Here is a 22,488-nt window from a genome sequence, read left to right as displayed (position 1 = left end):
TAGTTCACTAAAATTGCAATTATAGTACCTTGGTTTTGGATTCATAATTTTAATACCATGACGTATCTTTTAAAAATATCATTCCAGCCCCTAAAAAAATTATCAAATACTTTGCAGCAACTTATAAGCTCTCAAACATTTTATAAATTATTTCAGGAGCTTATCGCTTCTAACCGTTAGTAAATTGTACAAAATATTTATCATTACCAAAATCATGAAACTTATTATTAACGGAAAAATAAATTTTTATTAGAAAGATTATTACCATAAAGAGAGTAATATAGAATGCAGCCCTTAAGGGAAAATTATGAACTAAATAGAGGTTTGCACATGAAAAACCAATAATATCAATTATATATGTTAGTTTTCTAGGATTATTTAGTAACATTTAGGGAGAATTGTAGAAAAATCGAATTAAATTTCTATTTTAAATTTTGTTATATCTTTTATTCAATTCCTATTATCATTAATAAATACATTTACAGTCTCTGCGTTTTTTCTGGATTATTATTTCTTGGTCTGGCTCTTGATTCTAAAACGGCCACATAAATATTACGTCAAAAAACTATATAAATATATGATGTATATATATATTAAATAGAGCAAAAAAAATAAAAATATTGGGATAGAAAATTCATTTTCTTTTAAAGAAAAAGCCTCTAATTTTCCTTGAAACTCAACTTTCTCTAGACCTAATAATGCATGTTAGTAGGGCCCATTTTAGATCAAGAGGCAAAGATACTCTCAAGAAATGGAACTCCCACATGCTAGTCAACTAAGACCATGTTATTGATTCCCTAATTAATTAATTATTAAAAATATATATATTTTTTTTTCTTCTTCTTCTGAAAATTAATAGTAAGAGAATCTTGTGGGCAAGAATGATAGTAATAGCTGCATTATTCTTTGTATTACTACTACCTGGGCTTTCTAATTTCTTTTTAGTTATTTTATTAATTATTTTGAGAGATGTTTGAAAAGGTCCCAATGCATGGAGGACTTCTTTTTCAAAGTATCATATATAAATATTGATCAAAAAAAAAAAAAAGAGTTTCGTTATATTATTTAAAAGAATCCAAGTTATTTATTATTGGAGTTTGGAGCCCCTCAAGGGTAAAATAATAATTTTATAGTGTTTTACAGGCTACTTATTCTATACTATTTATGAAGCGCGGATCCTTGTAATAACAATTACGGTTGGAAAATTATGAATCGCCTGAAATGCCCTTAATTATACTTTTTTATTCCATAAATAACCTTGTTTTTTTTGGTAATTAATTTAAATTAATGATTTTTTCTTTTTCATTCAAAATTAATTTATGTTATTAATTTTGATGACTTGTTAACTTTATCATTCTTTTTCTTGATCCAATTAAACCAATATGACAACAATCTAATTATGTGCATTCATAACATGTGTTTGGGTTGCTAGTATGAATAGTTGACATGAGATTACTTATTCTGATTCACTTTAATTATGGCTAATTGTCATGGTTAAAAACAAAATAGCTGTAGCAAATAGTTAATGTACATGGCTATACAATGGTTGTTATCGTGGCATCTGCAAGAGTGCCTAAAATATTTGTCATGACTAAAAGCCATGACAAAATAGTTTTTTTTTTTAATGATAAATCTATGTTATTGTATTGATTTTTATTTAATCGTGATCAATAAAAATTATTTATCACAATTTTTAGTCCATCGCTATTAAAATTGTAGCCAATATTCATTGTTTTTTTTTTTTCCAGTGAGTCGAAAACTTATTTCCAACATAACATAATCTTTTTAACTTAACCACATCAGTACCGTTCATCACATTTCATTACTCCCAACAACATTATTTTACAAAAATAAAAGAAATCTAAGACTCACAAACTAATTATAACATACTCTTATATCTAATTATACACATACTATACGGTATTACTGCAAAACTACTCTTAAGTATTTATACAGTGGTCACGATGACATGAGGTATACGTATGATTTCTTCTCTCTACTCTCTTTGATCCGTAGGCGTAGCTTGCTAGTATTGAGGGGGAAATGGACGGTAGGAATCTGCGGAGACCATCGCCTCGGAGGCTGCCCATAACCTCGCAGCTTCTGCTAAGCTGGATCCCAATTTCGACGTCGATGCTTCGTTGCAATCCGAATAGTATTTCCCACTCACGTTCCCCAGTCTTGGGTTTGTGGCCACATAGCAAGTCGTCGCCGCTGCCTGCATACCAATCACATCTTTAGACTATTAATTATAATTATATTACAGTTTGGCATTACAATTTTGGATAAATTACATTTGCCCCCTTTAAATTATGTCTAATTATAAGTACATTGTGTCAATGTAACGTACCTCAGAGAGTTTCCGCTGTTGCAAAGATTTTTTACAATTTTGTTACTGGAAACTTGTTGTAATTAATTATTTTGATGTATTTAATCGGGAATTATTGAGGTACTTGATCAATTTTTAAAATGTAGTGAACCACAAAATAAACTGTATTCTTAAGTGAAAGAAAAAAATGTTATGAATTACCTGAGGAATAGTCTTCAAGAGCTTGGATGCCAAAAAGAACACCAGATCTACATACAAATTTTAAATAATTTTAAAATTTGAAAAAACTGAAATAATATTTTTTACCATTTTAATTAGAAAAAAATAAACAAATAAAAAAAAAAGTATAATCACCAGTAATAAGGCCTTCGCGGTCTCTAGTCAGCCTGGTTCTTACAATTCCAGGATGAACACAGTTGACTGTCACATTTGCCTCCATTTCCTGCTCCCCCAACATTAATTAATTACCAAAATTAATAATTCAGATAAAATTTTATTCTTAAATTATTTTCTGGGCAGGCCAAAAATTGGTTAGGAAAGCAACAAAAATCACTTTTTAGGAATTAAATATAATAATAAATAAATAATAAAAATAAAGAGAGAGAGACTTGCCGTGAGCCTGCGGGAGAGTTCGTTGGTATGCAAAACGTTGGCGAGCTTGGAGAGGGCATATGCACGTGTCCCATCGTATTCACTGTCAACAACAAAAACAAAAGTCTGAGTCCACCCACACGAATTACATCATTATAAAGTCAAACCTCTTACATCCTCATTTATTGTTTCCCTTTCTCATCCTCCTCATTTATTTCACTTGCTTTTTCCCTACTTTTATGGATAATCATATGTAATTTTTTTATAATTTACAAAATTATTTAGTATTTTTTAAGTTTATTTTTATTTAGTTAAAATTTACTAAATTTCTTGATAATTACAAAAAAACTGAATAAAACTTGATATTCACCCTTAATTGACTTATTACTGATTTATTGTAAACAAATAATTTTTTACCCAATTAAATTATCCTCACATACATTAATTTATGAAGGTATATAAGAATAATTTGGTCATATAAAAATTATTTAAACTGCAATAAATTAATAATAAATCAATTGAAGGTAAATATAAATTTTTATCTAGTTTATTTTTTGTTAGTATCATCAAATTTAACGAAATTTAAATGACAATTATTTATTAAACAAAAATAAATATTAAAAATATCATATATAATATTTTAAATTATATATAATTATCTCAAACTTTTTTTTAAAAAAAAAAGCGTAATTATCCGTAAAATGAATGAAGATGCACAACACAATACACTACCCCTTGTTATTCAATGTTTCTTTGACCCTTGGATTCTGTGTTCTTCATTAACTATATGCTTTCGCCTCCTCATCGAATTTTAAATTTTTTATTGTATTATATTTATTTATTATGTGATGCTTTGTGTAAGGTTTCTTAAGAAATAAAATAGATGTCGCCATATTCATCATTTTCTATACGTCAAGTGTATATATTAAATGAAATAAAAAAAATTAATAAAATTTTGTTAAAATGATAATAATATGAACTGATTTTTCTCACTAGCAACTTAAATTTTTAGATTATGGAACTATTTCAACATGATATTAGATCCAAATCAAATAAAATATTTTGAATTTAAATTTCTTCATCACCCATTTATAAAAAGAATATTTCACTGAAGATATTAATAAAATGCTTCTCGTATCTAACAGTTTAAAATTTTAAAATAAAAAAATCATTTAACTAATTTAGAGTAGAAACTTCAAATCCGAAAATCAGGTTGGATGTTTAATTTTCAAACTCTATTTCCAATTTATATTATGTTTAAAATACTTTTTTTAAAATAAATTAAATAATATAATCTTTATACATAGAATATATATATATTCAATAAAAATAAAAATACAATAAAATTTAAAATAAAAAATTATTGTGATACTCATCAAATTACTGTACTCTTATCGCTGGAATATTATTTATAATTAGATGTACTATCCCTACATGTAATCATCAAAATGAAAACATTATATAACAATCTAATAATTAGAAGATGGTACGAATGATGTAATTGAAATGGAGTGGGAAGAAGAGAACCGACCTCTTATTCTTGGTGATTAAGGCAAGATAACGAATGATGTCGCCGGAGAACCAGCTGTGGATGCTCGACGACACGTTCACTATTCTTCCTTGCACGCCCGTCTTCGCCGCCGTCTCAATCATCTTCTTTAACAACAGCTTCGTCAACAAAAAGTGACCTGATATATATTCGCAAAAGAAAATTTAAAAATTAATTTATTACATGTACGTACAAATACTAAAATTTCTAGCTCGAAATCTGAATCAATTTATTCAACAGTACAATACGTACATTTATCATGTGATTAGTGAACAGTTACATAACAAGTATATAATAATATATATATATATATATATGATTTTAATTCTAGAAGAAGAAAAAAGGAAATTTACCTAAATAATTAGTAGCAAAGGTCATCTCGACTCCATCCTCAGAAACACCATGATCGTACGAGAATTTCCCAGCATTGTTTCTGCAGAAAATTAATAATTTAGTTAATAAAATAAATTAATATTTAGTATTAAATCAAAGAGTAATTATATATATATGTTTTTTTTTTAAAAAAACGCTTAGGGGGTTTACATGAGAAGGTTGAGAGGTAAATTAAGAGACTGAAACTCAGCCGCAAATCTGCGTACAGAGTCAAGAGAGCTGAGATCAAGGCTCATGACGATGATCTCCGACGCCGGAAACTCCGACAAAATACGAGCCTTGGTGTCCTCCGCCGCCTTCAGGCTGCGAGCAGGCAACACGAGCCGGGCGCCGCGTTTCGCCAGCACCCTGGCTGTCTCAGCCCCTATCCCCGACGTCGCGCCCGTAATGATGGCGGTGATGCAGCGGAGATCAGGGCAGAGGCCGGCCGTGACCTCCTCGGCTGTGGACTTGGAGCTGAACCCGCTCGGCCCGGTGGTGCCGATAAGGTACTTAACAGTTTCCAGCATTTCTTGTTTTTTGTCTTTTCACAGTTGATTGTGATGGAAAAGCAAAGTACGTCTAAATATGCAGTTTGCAGGGTAGAGGAAAGAGTCAACAAAGAGAGACTAAGGTAAAGGGAAAGAAACAGTAGCCCTTTGCAGTGTTTGCAGAGCTGAGATGTATAGATACAGGTGGCTGTAAGTATAGGTTTGGGGGGTGGGGTGGTATGGGGGGGATGGTGGTGGAAAAGAGAGGATGGAAGTGGGGGGAGTTTTATAATGGTGAATGGTGGGGATTTGGGAATCAATTAAGATAGGATTACATCTTTGTCATTGATTGATTGGGATTAATTTTTTCTTTACAATTATAATAATAATTATTATTATAATTGTCACTAAGGTTTATTACTTTATCATTGTTTGATTAGTTTAAGGACTAAGCATTTAATGATTGTTAACTAACTTTTGACGAGGTTAGTTTCACTTTCAGTTACGTATCCGAAGTTTTACCGTCAACCATTTTCTTTTTTAATGCAATTATTTCTGTGAAATGCAGAATCATTATATTATTTTTTATTAAATTGAAAAATTCTTGAATATAATTACATAATTGTATCAAAATGTTGATCTGTAAACCTTACCCTTATTTGCTTCTATTTTTTCCCTATTGTCAAAACCAAATATAAAATTACTATGACGAGTGAGCAAGCGTTTTATATTGATTACGAATGAGGAGTTTAAGTGATTTATAAGCTCAAAAATCTCCTTTCTCTAACAAGACGTCTTTTCAGAATAAATGCAAAATTTATAAAAACTAAAACGTATACAACACAACCACATGATACTCTGATCATATTACATACTACGAAAACATAATTTTATACATACAACAATATTTAACTCGTCGGAAAATAATATGAAATATAATTCAATTATTTTAAAATATAATTTAACATCTGTAGTACAAATTTCATAAATTTCCAAAAAATCCCCAGAAACGACGTAAAAAAAAAAAAAGCATTTAAATTTTCAAGAATAATAAAAATTGGCACAGAGGCGATTAATGAAATTAATTAAGGGGTTGGCACAGGTGTCGAGGTGTATTGAAGTGCATAGCAGAGTAGAGGGGATTGTTAATTGTATGAAATTTGAAATATAAATGAATGAGTATCGCACGTGAGGGTGGATGTTTAGGGACGGTCAATCCCTCCAATCTCTCTGTTTCCTTCCTCTCTCTACCTCGGGATACAAAAGTTTACTGGTCAATCATTCCCCATTCAATCCCCCACCCCCACATTTCATTATCTTAATTAATTATAAGGATAATTACGCTTTTCTCGTTTGATGTAATTATACGAAAATTTTTTATGATTTGTGAAATTACATATAATACACTTGAAGTTTGATTCAATCTAACAAATAAGTTCATCCTAGTCAAAATTTACCATATTTGTTGGTATTAATAAAAAAGTGAAATGAATATTGATATTTACCATTGACTTACTACTAATGTATTGTATATCAAATATAATTTTTTGGATCAAATGGCCCGTACAACGGTGAAAATATACAACCTCTCATGCATTAACGCGTGAAGACGTACGAGAGTAATTTGATCATAAAAATATTTATTTGACCTACAATGAATCAGTAATATGTTAACGGGAGATAGGTATAGATTTTTTTTTCTAATTTTTTTTGTTAATATCAGTAAATTCGTTGAATATTACTTAATGGAGGGATTTATTTATTATATGGAGTTAAACTTTAGAAGTGGTAGATATAATTTTTTAAACTAAGAGAGTCTACATATAATTATACTAAATCTTAGATAATGGGAGTGTAATTATCCCTTGATTATATCTCATTGTTGTATATTTGGTATTAATTTATTTCTGGACGCAAGTTTTTATAAGAATATAAAAAAGAATCATGATATGAGATAAACAGAAAAATGATGTGATGGGAGGAGAAAGAAAAATAGTGGATTAAGAGGTTAAAAAAATAATATTTTGAGATTATTAAAAATCATTAAAATTACTATTGTAACCAATATTTTTCTCTTTTTGAATGCAATAAATTAATTAAAGATTAAATATGAATACTCAAAAATTAGTACGATAATTTTGTTCTGTTTTTTTTTTCTAATAATAATATAGATGAGTTCCCATCAAAGACAGTTCTTGTAATCAAAATTGAATATTTGAGATGCTATGCCTATATTCAATCACTAAAAAAAAAAAAAAAATTCCAACAATATAAATAGCCATGACTTAAAAATAATAATAAATTAATACTATTAATCATGATTAAACAAAACTAATGAAAAACCTTAAATTTTTACGATTATTAATCAATATTTGTCATAATTTTTAGGTATAGTAAAAAAATATATTATATTATATATTAATTATATTATAGATTTGTATATGTTACAGTATATATATGTTCGATGTAATATTATAAATTTATATTTATAATTTATTTTTTAAAAAATTCAAGATATATAACAATATAGGGAAAAATTATGTAAATTTTTTACCAATTGTGTAAAAAATATAAGAATTGTAAATTTATGATGTTAATACAGATTCTATACTCAGTATAAAATTTATAAATTCTGGATAGTGCTTATTTTAAATAAAAAATTTTATGATAATTCAGATTATATTTAGGAGAATATATAATTGTGATAGAGATATTTTACGGTGTAAATAATAAGGGCATTTTCATCATAAAAATATTTGTGTATGTCCTGAGGGATCATTTTACTACGTTTTATAAAAAATATAAATACATTTTATGCATAGTTCAAAAAGTGAAAAGTGTATTAACCTAGAGTGCTATGACTTGGGGAAAAGATAAAAGTAATTACATGTGCATGAAAAAATAAAAAAATTAAAAGAAATTATCTAAAAAGTAGTTTGTGTCAACCAATTTCTGCTACTTTTATTTATTTTATTATGTATTAACAAACATATTATCAAATAATTAAAAAAATATTACTCTGCTCAATCTTTGGTTTTTCATATGAAAAATTATGACGTAATTATGAAATAATTTATATTTAATCCTGTAAATTTAGATTGTTATATATTATTGTTTATTCTATTTATATTATTATAATATATATATATAAAGTTTGGTATTTTATTCGATTCAGTTAATAGGCACAAAAAATTAAAACTTAATGCCGATTTTTTTTTTAGTTTGATTGATTTTCGGTCAGTTAACTGAAAATTACATATCCCTACAATAGACATTTTACATATTATTCACCAATACAATCCTCACATTAGCATAAAGAACAAATTCACAATTATTCGATTGAAAAAAAAAAATTATTCCTACTAATTGAGCCAATCCACGTTGTCCCTTATGAAAGAAGGAAATAAATTAATACTAATGAGGACTAATTTTTTTTTTTGAAATAAGAGCAAAAAAGAAAAAAAATATTAATCGAAACAAATCAATTACAATGATCCTTGTCGAATATTAATATCTAACAAAAATCATACTCTAATTAATAATATCAAATAAACTAAATCTAACCAATATGTAATTAATAATGTATTGAATCCCAAAATTAGATTTTAAACTCTAATTAATTTAAGTATGGAATTGGGGTGTGAGTGATTGAGTCAATTGTAATTAATAAATAAAAAAAGCTTGTAAAGTTTGTAGTTGTAGAGAGGGGGAAGGAAAAAGAGCACTAATTTTTTTGAACATCATAAAGCACGTACCCTTACTTTAATTACTCATCATTAAAGTGACCATAACTTTCCAATCATCAATCTATGGATTCCAATTTGAACACCTAATGAAATCGTAATCTAGCAACTGTACCACAACCCACATATGTTGTACACATTTATTTTTTATACTAAGACCTCCCCCACTTAACATTAATAATAGGGTTAATTATATTTGAAATTTCTCTGAGAATACAAAATTATATATATATATATTTTTTTTAAAAAGAGTTTTAAAATTATATTTAGATATTATCTGAAAATTCTTTCTTTACACCTGACACCCTTTTATTAGGGTTTCGACGAAAAATACTAACACTATAAGGGTTAATGATACTTAAACCTCATTTGCAAATACGAGAATATATTTTTTCTCGAAATTTTTTTAAAAATTATACTTACACTTTCTTTGAAAAATTCTTCATTTACACCTGACACCCTTCTGTTAGGATTTCGACGAAAAATTAAAAATTACATTATTCAAAATGTTGATAGCACCAATCATTTCTAGTGTAGTAAATAATCTTTTTTTTTAGTGATTCCAATAGTATAAATCATTCAAAATTAATACCAAACAGGTCTTATTAATGAGACTATTTAGTCTAACTCAACTGGTGAAATTTGAGCTTCATGACGTTCAAACTCCGTTATATGCATGAGGAGACTTATTTATTTTAACATTATATTTTTTTTTAACAAAAATATAATATTTTAAAAAGTTATAACACTTATAGCAAGCTGTGGACCTTGTGCACAATTTGAGAATTTGTTTTTCTTTTATAAGTTGCCGGAATGCGTGGATGAGGTCCACGACTCCAATTTTTTTTTTTTTGTTCTTTTTAAGTTTATTAATATTATAATTATTGAGTAATTTATACATTTAAATACTTTTACTAATATTACAATTAGTAATAAATTTAAAAATATATTAACTAAAAGAATACAATCAATTATTATAAATATTATTTATAGTCTACGACTCCACGCTGACTCATTAGATTGTCTTGAAATGACTTATTTGTTTTAATAAACCACAAAAAAGAATAATAAAAAATATATATTTTTTTTGTTAACAATTTGTGGAAAGTTGTGGATGGCTCCACGACTTGCCATTTTTATTTTTTGGAATACCTCATGTTGTTTGGCTTCAATCAGGATGAGTAGAGACATGAAAAAGAGTATTATAAACCAACTTAAATTTTGGGACATTACAAGAATATTACAAATTCTAACAACTTCAACATTAGAAAAAATAACATAGCAAAAATAACCAAATGTTGAGTTTTATTATAATTGCTTAGTTTTATAAAAATAACCAAGTGTTATACAAAATTACAATTATGTAATTGCTAAGTTTTGTTGTTATTTCTATATGAAATAAAATTGTTGGAATTTGAAGTATTATTGGGATGTCCTAAATTTAAATTGGTTTACATACTACTTTTTGTAGGAACGTTCAGTTCGATAAATCAAAATTTAATACTGAAACCAAACCGAAAAGAATTGGTTTGGTTATAACCGAACCTATTTTGATTTTTTTTGACTTTAAACCAAAAACAATTGATTTTTTTAATAATATGTAATATATATTATATTAATATTAGTGAGGTTGTATATAATATATATTATATTATGTTATATGTAATATAATAATATATCATATATTTTTAATATAATTAATTAAAAAAAGAAATTCAATAATTCAGTTCAATTAATTGAACATGGATAATCGTACCGACCGAAATAACCAAATTTTTGAAAAAAAAAAAATATCAAAATGAATTTTTGATTTGGTTATCAGTACGAACCGAAAATTCAGTTTGATCGATTTTTGGTCGGAATATCGAATTTTGAACACCCCTAACTTTTCGTGTCTCTATTCGTCCTGATCAAAGCCAAATAATATCGGTGTAGTTGTGGGATGGACGAACACTTTTAACATTTTTATGTAATTATTGTAATATTTATAATAATTGATTGTATTTATTATTAATATAATTTAAAATTTATTATTGATTATAATTAATAAATTATTTAAATATATATTTATAAAAAATAGCAACAAATTTATTTTCTTTTTAAAGAAAAGGAAGTTGCGGATACGACCGCGACTTGGAGTTGCGGACATTCATAGGAAAAACTTGAGCAAGAATATTGGTTTACTGCATATATAATAGGTGTTGTCTAATATAACAGTAGGTATTGTTTAAATCATCTGTATGATATATTGATGAATGTATGATTATTATAATTGTATTTATTAGACACTGATATTTAATAAGAATAATTATAATTAAGTTATTTCAATTAATAATAATTCATAACTTCAAATAACACAAAAGGCTATTTAATTTTATATGAGACTCTCTGCATTTTCAAAATTACCCATAAAAATATATGAAATAATTAAAGCATAACATAGTAATGAATTAGTTTTGAAATCTGAATGCAGTGACTGAATTGTTATCTATTGGAATTGTTTTATTTTAAGATAAAAATAAGGATGAATGATTAGGTAAGGCGTGTTTGGCATTGTCCTTTTGTGAGGGAAGAAAAAGTGGGGAAAGGGCTTTAGTAGCCAAAAGCCATTATAATAATAGTCATAAAATAAAGGAAAAAAGAAGTCACGAAATATCAGCTTTTTTCAAGCACTTCTTCACATCACATCCCGTGCCTTCTTGTGGGCCCCTTCTGATATGTTCCCACATCGCTTTTTGAAGCTTCCATTTCTCATCACAAACACCAAACCCACACACATCTTTCGCTTTCTACACACTTCCCATCAAAATTCCATATTCACTTAACCCCAATACCTTTGAGTGAAATTGAAGTTCCATTCCATCCTGTTTTCTTTCTTTCTTTCTTTTTTTAAACCACTTTCGGAGGGGGAGAAATTTTTTAGGTGCTCATCCCTTCTTTATTACATTACAAAAAAAGGCCAAATTTTTGTAGTGGATAGTAATAATTCCTTAATATCGTTTAGAAAATCATAAATAAAAAGTAATATTCTCTTACAACGATATTCATAAAAAACATAAATAAGGTATAGTACTCCCTTACAATAGATAAGCAATAAAGCCTAAATAAGGAAACTGCTCCCTTACAAAATAGTTTCCTAAATAAACAACCCAAATGGAGACAAAGAAGTACAACTCTCAAAATCGGCACACACTAGAGGGCATCGTATAATCAAAATGGAGAGCATCTCCTCAACACAATAAAGCAGTAATATAAGCAGTGTAATGAATGAAAAGCTGCCAAAAGAGGTAAAATTTTCAACATCGAAGCCAAGAGTAGTATTTACTATTTTTAGATATGGAGGGTATCTGGAACTGTTGATACAACTCTACACAATTCTAATATTAGGAAAACCATGAGAGTCAAGTCGGATAATACCTGTAATCTTACCATGCAGATAGAAAGGAGAGCAAATTATGCACTGTCACAGGCTTGATTGGCAAGGTGATCTGCTGCTTGATTACGCTCTTTATGTATGTGTAAGATTTTAATTTCAAGCTAGGCAAAAGTAATTATGATGTTGTGCACGAGAACCAAGATCCTTGGAGGTGTTTTGAGATAAGGTGGATTATGTGATTTGCATCGACCTCTATCCATATTTTAGTGAAACCTTTTTCCAGACAGAGTTGAAGCCCTCTGTGGAGTGCCTGAAGCTCAACCAAAATGTTAGTTGTGTGTCCCAGGGATTCCAAAAAAAATCAAAAAGTAGGCGGCCTATATGATCTCTCAATAATCCTCCTGCCCCTGGATTGCCTTTGGAATCTTCATCAGTGTTCAGCTTAAACCAGTCAGGATCTTGCTTACTCCAAAAACTGCAAGTGTTTTTTGATTTTGAGGATTCTAAAATAGTGGGAGGTGGAGTCTGTCTGTAGCAAACAGGTCACCTCTCATGTGCTCATGCCTCCGAAGTTTACTCTTGGTTATGTTTTGAAGGTAATTCATTGTCTTGAAAATGATGGAGGAAGTTTTAAAAGGAGCACCCCTGTGATTAGTGTTATTTCTAATTGTCCAAATGTTCCGCATTGGGATGAGATCTCTGATATGGAGGTGTTTTGTTTCCCTCAATTTTCATGCTTGTATGAAAGGGATGATGTTGGAGGTCGGAAGAATTGTGACATTGAACTTGGTAGCAAAATTGTACCAAGCTTCAAGTGAGTGCTCATTGTTAAAAAAAAAAAAAAATGTTCCAGAGATTTTTCATGAGAGCAACAGACACATTTAGAGGTTAATGAAATCCCTTTCTTTTGGAGTTTGGTATCCACCGAAATCCATGAATTGATCATTCTCCAGAGGAAGATAGAAAATTTGGGAATGATCAGAGGAGACCAAATCTTTTTAAACAATATAAAAATAGGTCTGTGATCCCTAATGCTTTCCCAGGCTGATTTAGTGGTGAATTTGTCAAACAACAAAAAGGTATTTATAATTAAGACAAATTTTAGGAAAGCTTATTGTAATTTATTCTATTTTTAAATCAATCAATATTATATAAAGAAATGATAGAAAAACCAAATAAAGAAATTACTATAGAACTAAATTGTATATTCATATTCGTAAAACTCGAGCACTAATTATAAGGTCTTAGTTTTATCACTAGAGCAAAGCCTCATTGGCTTGGAAGTTCCGTGTTGCTAGTAAGGCGTTTTTGCTCTATTTGTTAAGTTGGAGTATTATTAATTACATTGGAAAACATAATGACTTATTTTGACTCTATGTTTGTTAATTTGAAATAAATTTGATAGGGTTAAATTAATAACATTTTGCCTCCTTGTAAAATGATAAATGGACAAAAATATTTCTAAAAAAAAAACACAGCGACTTGCATGCCCCCTTGAGCTTTTAAATAAGAAGTTAGTTGTCTTTTATATATACCTTGTTCTTGTTAAAGATAGGTCAAGACCATAAATTTTAGAAAAAAATTGAAAAATCATTTTAATCATCTTTTAAAAAAGAAAAAAGTTAGTTGGCCACTAGTATTTTTAGCCTGATATTTTTTTGTTAGGACAAAATTATCCTTATATGTATCTAAAAATTGATCATTTTGACAAGTGAATGAAAAAGATAATTTAATATATATGTTTTTATATTAATAAGCGGGGAGCAAAACAAACATTGTTCAGGTAAAAAATCAATTACTGGTCACATATTGTGCAAGCGAAGCTTGTAGGGAGACAATTTTTCTAAAAATTAGGGTTCTTTTTCCCTCCTTCAGGATGGTGTTTTACATGTTAACGTTGTTACGGAGAGGACAATTATATTTAATCTGATTTTAATCTATTGATATAATGATTAACTTTTACTTTTTTTTTTTTTTTGAAAAAATCAAGTTAGATGGTAGGGCGATGATTTTGCGGATTAAATCAAAATTAGTATGGAATTTGAGGGTCTTAAATGAAATTAGAAATAAAGGTATGGGGTGTGATGCATGCATCATGCAGGCCCTGATTGAAGCTATTGATGTTGATTATGAGAAGTTGAGAATTAAAGAATTGTGTATTCAGATGTCATGATACTTTGGTCAACAAGAATCTTCATGATTAAGAGTATTTGGACAAATTATGAGAAATGTGGAAATATTAATGCATTGTGCTATATATATACGCCTTCAAACTATATATACAGACGTACACATACATATTAACACCAAAACTTATTCGTACAAAAAAATTAGTACAATGATGTCATTATCCATTGTATGTGAGTGTAGAAGACTTTTTCGATTTATACAGTATACATATATATGACTCATGCTCTATATATGCCTTCAAACTATACATACATACACACAGCCACGCACGTACATATTAACACCAAAACTTATTCTTTGATTATGCCAAAAATATCAGTCATGCACTTGATCGATTTCTTACAATGTTTTATGATATTGTAGTTTGTCATTATTTAGTTTAGTGCACCATAATATAAAAATACATTAATTTCCTCCCCCCCCCCAAAAAAAAAAAATTTCCTACTTTCTATAATTTTACTAATTATATTATCATTTTATGCTATATTTAATTTGCATTATAATTGTAGAAATTTAAAACTCACTACAAATAGTATAATATTAGTAACAAAATATAAGTGATGATTTTAAAGTTGTCACTAAAAAAATGTATTAAGTGATAATATTTTTGATCTTGTCATTACATAATTATTAGTGTGAAGAATTGTGCATGAAGTTATCAATATATATAGATAACTCGTGATACTTCTATATTGACAACTAAATAATAATAAATATAATGACATAAATTATTTATATATCGTCACAAGGTCGTTATTATATATGTGTTTAATTCTCTATAGTGGAAACTTTATACACTATTTTTTGTTACTAATTTCAACTAATAACAAACTAATTTTGAAAAACAATAGTCACTATTAAAATTATAAAATTTATTATTGAGATAAAATAAAAATTATTATCACTATATATATAATTAATAACATTATGATATCACTCAATTTTATTTATGTTTTTATGATGACGTTCAAAGAATTTAATATTTTATTCAATAAATTAACTAATTAAATTATGATAAGACTAAACTGTTTTTCTGACTCGGCCACTAATGGACAATGTTGTCCTCATGAACAAAAAATGTCAGGCTAAAAATGAATAAGTAGACATTGAATTCCACATTTAAAATTCAGGGTAAGTTGACCTTTTCTCGTATTCAACACTTATTCTTTTGTTCATTTATTATTTTATAGAGAGATAAAATACGATTATATAACTTGAAAATACGATGTGTAAATATATATATATATATATATATATATAACCCTAACAAAAAATAATGTATCCTTTTTCTTTTAACGCGGATAGGAGGAACTTTCGAAGTAGTTTGATTAGGTGATGATGTTAAGTGAGGACGAGAATGTAGTGAATTTTCAATTAGGAAGAGCACATGCAAAACACAAGTCGATTTTGACCATGCAAAGCCTATAGCAGCTATTAGGTCCCTACCTTGGAATTTACGACAATGGAGGGCAGGAAAAAAAGAAAGGGAACGTAAGCAATGCAACTACGGGATTTCAATCCGTATATTACAACTTAATTTACAAAATGCACATATATTTGTATAATTAAATCAAACCTCAAACAACATACGCATCATTTACCGTAAATTTTACTACTCACCGTTTTTATCATCAAAATTTAGTTTGTTTCAACAAAAATATTTAATTAGATGGAAGTCAATGACTCAATATATATATAAAAAATAATCAAAATTGAATTTCGAGCTTCAAGTGAGGGCTCATTAATAGCTCCCTGATTTTGAAGTTTGGTTGGTTTGTATATAGGCAATAATTTGAAGATCTGATTACACAGAAAAGAAATGGTTAAAATAGAAAAAGTTGCAGTATTTTTAAGGGCTCTGGTATTCCTATAGTGGCGCTAGTCAAAGAAAGAAAGGGACGGATGCAAGGAAAAAGGTGCTCATCCTGCCGCTTTCCTTCATCATTCACACTCACGTCTTATCATCTTTGCAATATAAACTATTGTTATCTCTTTTAAAATTTAGTATAATTGTAAATATATTTTTTTATTTAAAAAATTATTAATATCTTCTAATATTTTATAAAATTACATAGTTTTTGGATGGTGGTTTAAAATTGTCAATTTTATTCTTATTTTTTTAAGAAATAATTTAAAATTTAAGAAAAAACTGAACAAATTTAGTGAACGGAAAAATTTAAAAATTTTAAAAGAAATTATCAACTTAATCGATAAAAAAATATTTTTTTAATAAATAAATGAAATTATAATTTAAATTTCACAGGGATATTTTAGTTAATTTATCATTAAAAAAATTTAATGAAACCAATTTGGTGAGTTGTTGGACGATTGTGAGTAAGGGAGATAATAGTAATTTTTCAAATAATAAGAGGTATTTGTAAGTTAGTTGCAATTAACCCTACTAAATTAAAATATAATAAATCAAGAAAAGCTTGATTAGACTCGATTCTTGAGCTATTTAATTTATATCAAAGATAATAATTAATGTTGATGTAATAGTAAGAGATAATTATACTCCACTTCTCTGAAGATTGGTATAATTATACATAAATTTTCTATTGTTTGAGAAATTACACATAACACTACTGATGTTTGCTTTCGTCTAATAAACAAATCGTTAGTCAAAATTCATCGAAATTGTTGATATTAGCAAAAATAATTTTAAAAAAATTTATATTTACCCCTAATTGACTTACTGTAAGTCAAATAAATTTTTTTTTATGATCAAATTACATTCATACGTCTTCACGTGATAATATATATGAGGAGGTATATGTTAATCGTTATAAGAGTAGTTTAGTCCGAGAATTATTATTTGATCCGCAATAAATCAATAATAAGTTAATCAAGAGTAAATATCATTTTCATTTAATTCTTTTTGTTAATATCAATAAATTTAGTAAATTTTGACCAATGGGGGATTTATTTGTTAGAAGAAAGCAAATATCAGAGGGTACTAGATATAATTTTTCAAACTACAAAAGAATTACGTGTAATTGTACCAAACTCTAGGAAAGAGGAGTTAATTATCTCCAACAGTGATTAAGGTTCAATGAATACATTGATTATGAATGGATTTGACTGATATGAATGCAACTAAAATAAAGGCATGTACTAAAATACATATATACGCACATATTTATATATATATTTTTTATTAAAAGTCGTGATTGCATAATTATATCAACATTAATAAATTAATAAATACATTAATTCAAAACTCATATTATCATAAATTAAAAAATAAATTATAGTAAATTCATATTCTTTTTTTTTTGGGTTTTTAATGGCCAAATGAATAAACATCCTTCTTGATATTGTTTTATAATTATCATCATATACGTGATCATAAGTCGTCTTCACGTATAGTCTAGATACTAAATGATACAAGGATAAAAAAGTCTTTTTTATTTTTTATTGGTAATTGATGTGAGTATTGAGAAATAATATTTACGACAGAACATTAAAGCATTCAACTTACTTGACTAGAACTTTGAGATTATATATTATAAAAATTCAACTATTATGATTAGTTGAGAATATCAATTATAATCCTATGATTTGTATGCCCAAATTAATTTAATAAGCAATATAAGTTTTTATTGTTTTTGCTTATTTTGCATGTCAATTGATTTCGAAAAATTATTTGTTTATCTATGTCCAATCTATGTATCGAAAAATTAAACCTTCCGACACATGCAAAACAACTCACGATTGAGAAGAACTAGAAACATCATTAAATAATATAATGAATCGTATACTATTATAAAAAAAAAAAACAAAGAAATCCAGGAATGTACAGTACCAAGAATTAATGCAAAGAACGATACGAATTTACTCCTCTTCAATTTAGAAGAAATTTAAAATTTTCATGTTCATTATTATAAGAATCACAACAAAAATGCATTGATCATTGTTAAATATGGCTTATATCTTGACCTCACTTATAGAAATAACAAATTAAACCTTCATAGGTTTGATTAATTATTATTCATTTTTTTTATTTTTTACCATAACAATCAATTATCATAATAAAAAATCATATAGTTTCAGATATTTTCCCTTTAATAGTTCCTAGTATGTCTAGCCATCACAAAACCAAAGTTCTCTTTTCCCATAAAAATTTGCAAACTGTCCCAATTTCTCGCCATTGATTTATTTTTGTGATTCATTTGAAGCATATATAACTATACTAATAATAAAAAATAAAGAACCATTTTTTCACACACAACAAAAAAACCACGATTTACGATATCGCGATTCTAAGTTTTTTTATTGTGTCAATAATATTCTAAGTTATTTTTTCTTTATTTCTTTCGTTTTTTTTGGTGAAGTATGATGTGTTGGTATATGTATATTCTATTTTTTATTTATAATATAATATTTTAAAATTTAAAAAATTATTTATTATGATAATGTGCCACGACAACTAGTTATAAAAGAAATAAAGTAGTTTATATTCACCTCGGATACTATATATATACATATATACATATATTTGGATGATTATCGAGAAATTAAGTGGTATTTTATTTAATTACAACCGAAAGATAGTACAAGTACTTCTCCATTTAGCAAAGTTAGATATGTGTATTAATTATGATAATGCACTAATTTATTCGCAATTCTCTCTCTCCCTCCAATTAGATGATTCGTTAGCCAACTCTAATTGACCATTTAGAAGAGCAAATCATGCATATATATATATTATACAAATTAAATTAAATTATACGCATCTGTGCAATTTCTGATGACTTTCCACTAACTCCTTTTTCCCACTCTAATTAACAAATTAAAACCCCCCATTTTTATATCAAAGCATATATATATATATATATATATATCTGTGTGTATGTGGGTGTTGAGTCATTGAATACTCCCAAGTTCTCAATGATTGCCACTCTCTCTTTCTGTGGAAGTCCCTGATCTTGAAGGGTCCCCCCTTCAAATTAGGAATAATTAATCTCCTATTTTAAATAATTATAATTCTATGATTGGACTAATCATCTTCCACTTTCATTAATTTATTTATTATTTTTGGCAAGTCCTTCATTGATTTATTTAATCTACTGTATACCAGCTTATGAATTTTCGGTAAACGACGTCTGTAATATAATTGTTTAGTTAAATAAGATTGCCCACTTCAAATTATGGTACCAGAAAACTATCTAATTAACAATATTTAGATTAAATTTTAAATTGCGAAACAAGCCAAATTCCCAAAAGACAAATATATATATATATAAATGAAAAAGTAGATAAAAACAAAGATGAATTCACCTAATCTTAGTTTCTTGTAATTTAGGGTTTCCCTTCTTGCTTTCTTTATTTCTTACTTTATATCCAAATTACCAACTTTAACAAGGCTTCTCCTAAACATTAGGCTTTTTCTGGTTAAGGGTATATACTATTTCATAATCAGCTAAGAGATCTAACACTGACCCACCCACCACCCAATACAGCCAACTTTTTTTTTTTTGAAAAAAAAAAACTCAAGAATATTATATATATAATCCCTATATGGGGTGATCATGTATTTGAGGTCATAAAATTCATTAAGGTAAATTAGAATACATTGTCTTAAAATCTATCATAATTACAGTTATCGTTTTATTATTTCTAGATATTTTGATTTTAACAATTATCTAATAAATATCTTTTTAATAATTTATTATAGAGAGTATTTATTAAACAATTATTAATATCAGAGAAATACTTATATTTTATAAATAATAAAAAATATTTATAGTTTACAAATTTTAAGACAGTCCAAGTATAGTTTATTATAAACCTATATCTATAGCATATGAAGAGTTATTGAATGGGTTATTGGGGTTTTAAATATTTGATAAAGTTTAGTGAGTTAATGAGGTTGATGTTGACTGAAAGATTAAAGTAAGAGGACAACTAACTCCACTGGTTTTGGAGCACTACAATTATTAGGTCATCACTGCTCTCTCAATCTTGAGCATATCCAGATTCCATCTCTCCATCTACACCAATTATAATTTACTCTTATTTATATATCTCTCTCTCTCTATATATATATACACATATCTTGTATCTAGCTGGGGAATCAATATAAGAAACTCACTTTGTTTTATATAAATAATGGTATTGTCTCAATTATTGTTGTTTTGCTTCTAATAGCTAGTCAATATTGTTTTAATTTTAATTACCTTTTTTTTTATTGTATTATAAATTTTATTAATTAATAAAGAGTTCTAATTAAATTTTATTGTTGATATATTATATATATATTTTCACACGAACTGTGACTTGAACTGTCACCTGATTATTTCGCCTAGCGACCATGATTCAAAGGTTGGACATCGACTAATGCGTATTTGGCTGATCTGATAATATTCATCAGCACCTATTATTCTTTAAATATATATGTATTATAGATAATATCTGATCATATAGAACGCCAATACAATGATGTTAACGATTGCATTGGGATATTATCGATGATAATAATGAAAACATCGTATTTTACTTTAGCTGTGTTGTGTCATCTCTTCGCTTCTTTGAAGGGAAACTTGCAATTTACATCCTGTAGGATAAATTAGTCTCTTTTTAAGATTGAATTTTTTTTGAGTTATGAAATGTAGCTTGATGAGTTCAAAAACAGTGTAACCAAAATTGTAGTGATGCTAACTTATGAACGTAACATACAAATTTCTCCTTTTTCGTATTTTTATTTCAGATTAGTATGTTTTTATCTTATAATTCATTTTGAATTCAGGTCATATAAGTCACATATTTAGAACAAAATAAAACATAAAATTATAAATTTATAACATAGGATTCAAACATAAAATACACCATTTGCATGGACTTTCCAGAATTTAGTGGTCATAATTCAACTGCTGCATAATACGCCTACATAATTGTCTAAGCTTTTAATTTATATTTCGATGCACGGATTTGACGTTGAGGCCCAAAAAGAAAAGAAAAATAAAATTTAAATACTTTCATAATTTTGAATAAATTTTGAAAAGTACTTCAAAACATGTTTCAAAATCGAAGTATGAACGATAATATTAGTGAGTAATTTCCCGTGTTAATTACGGTGTATTGGGATATAATCAGACAATTCAAAATAAATATATTACATTAAAAAATTTAAAAAAAGAATATCACAAATTACTATCTAAAATCACAATCCAGACCTTTTTCACATGAAGAATTAATCATAGAAGCAGTAAAGAAATTAATACATAAAAATAATGTATAACACAATTATACTATTACATAATTCGTACGACGTTAAACAAATGCACACTCAATGTTCTGCTCGACTGCTCTTCCAATTTTTTCCCTCCTAAGCCATGCCATTGAGTTCGTGAAATATACATATAAAATATTGGGACATGTTAATGTTAATATCAAGTTAGACATATTAAAAATTAATTATTTTAATATTTATAATGTGTTAAAAATAGTCAAAGAAATATACATGTATAATTAAAAGAAAGTTAATTGCCGGTGGCGCTCAACATTCTTAAACTATATGACAAATTTCTTGTTTTCATTTACATAAAAGTTTCATCTTTCACGATATATTTACTCTAGTAAAATTCGACTTTATCAGTGATATAATTTAATTCAAACGATAACATCATTATATCAATAATATGAAGAGTAACCAGCCAAATCAAATTAATAATTTTGAATAATATATAGAATAGATCGATTTTCTTGAAAAAATTTTAATGTCTGATTCAAAACCTATTTTTGTTCCTTTAGATGCACATTTTCATTTAAGTAAAAATCAGAGTCCTAAAACTGATTCTGAAAAAGAACAAATGAAGAATGTACCTAAATCAAATGCAATTAGGTCT

At 27.4% G+C, this 22,488-nt stretch overlaps 1 protein-coding gene across 1 annotated transcript; it reads right to left on the bottom strand.

Moving 5' to 3' along the window:
• Positions 1 to 1,799: 1,799 nt before the first annotated feature.
• On the bottom strand, positions 1,800 to 5,593 carry LOC105156030 (NAD(P)-binding Rossmann-fold superfamily protein). Its single transcript, XM_011072057.3, has 7 exons — positions 5,013 to 5,593; positions 4,823 to 4,902; positions 4,452 to 4,608; positions 2,942 to 3,023; positions 2,684 to 2,771; positions 2,531 to 2,577; positions 1,800 to 2,218 (listed from the first exon to the last, which is right to left on the bottom strand). The coding sequence occupies exons 1-7, from the start codon at positions 5,369 to 5,371 to the stop codon at positions 2,027 to 2,029; spliced, it is 1,005 nt and encodes a 334-aa protein (XP_011070359.1). The 5' UTR covers positions 5,372 to 5,593; the 3' UTR covers positions 1,800 to 2,026.
• Positions 5,594 to 22,488: the final 16,895 nt, after the last annotated feature.

Source organism: Sesamum indicum, linkage group LG2 (assembly GCF_026168435.1).
Source record: "Sesamum indicum cultivar Baizhima isolate 11 linkage group LG2, ASM2616843v1, whole genome shotgun sequence".
NCBI lineage: Eukaryota > Viridiplantae > Streptophyta > Magnoliopsida > Lamiales > Pedaliaceae > Sesamum > Sesamum indicum.
This window is presented reverse-complemented; position numbering and strand designations above follow the sequence as displayed.

Bases quoted from the DNA above. Each gene is read 5' to 3' on its own strand.
- LOC105156030 (XM_011072057.3), bottom strand. From the start codon at position 5,371: ATGCTGGAAACTGTTAAGTACCTTATCGGCACCACCGGGCCGAGCGGG. The intron at 4,903-5,012 runs GTAAACCCCCTA...AATTTTCTGCAG, and splicing joins TTACCTCTCAACCTTCTCAT to AAACAATGCTGGGAAATTCT. The intron at 4,609-4,822 runs GTAAATTTCCTT...AATATATATCAG, and splicing joins CTTTGCTACTAATTATTTAG to GTCACTTTTTGTTGACGAAG.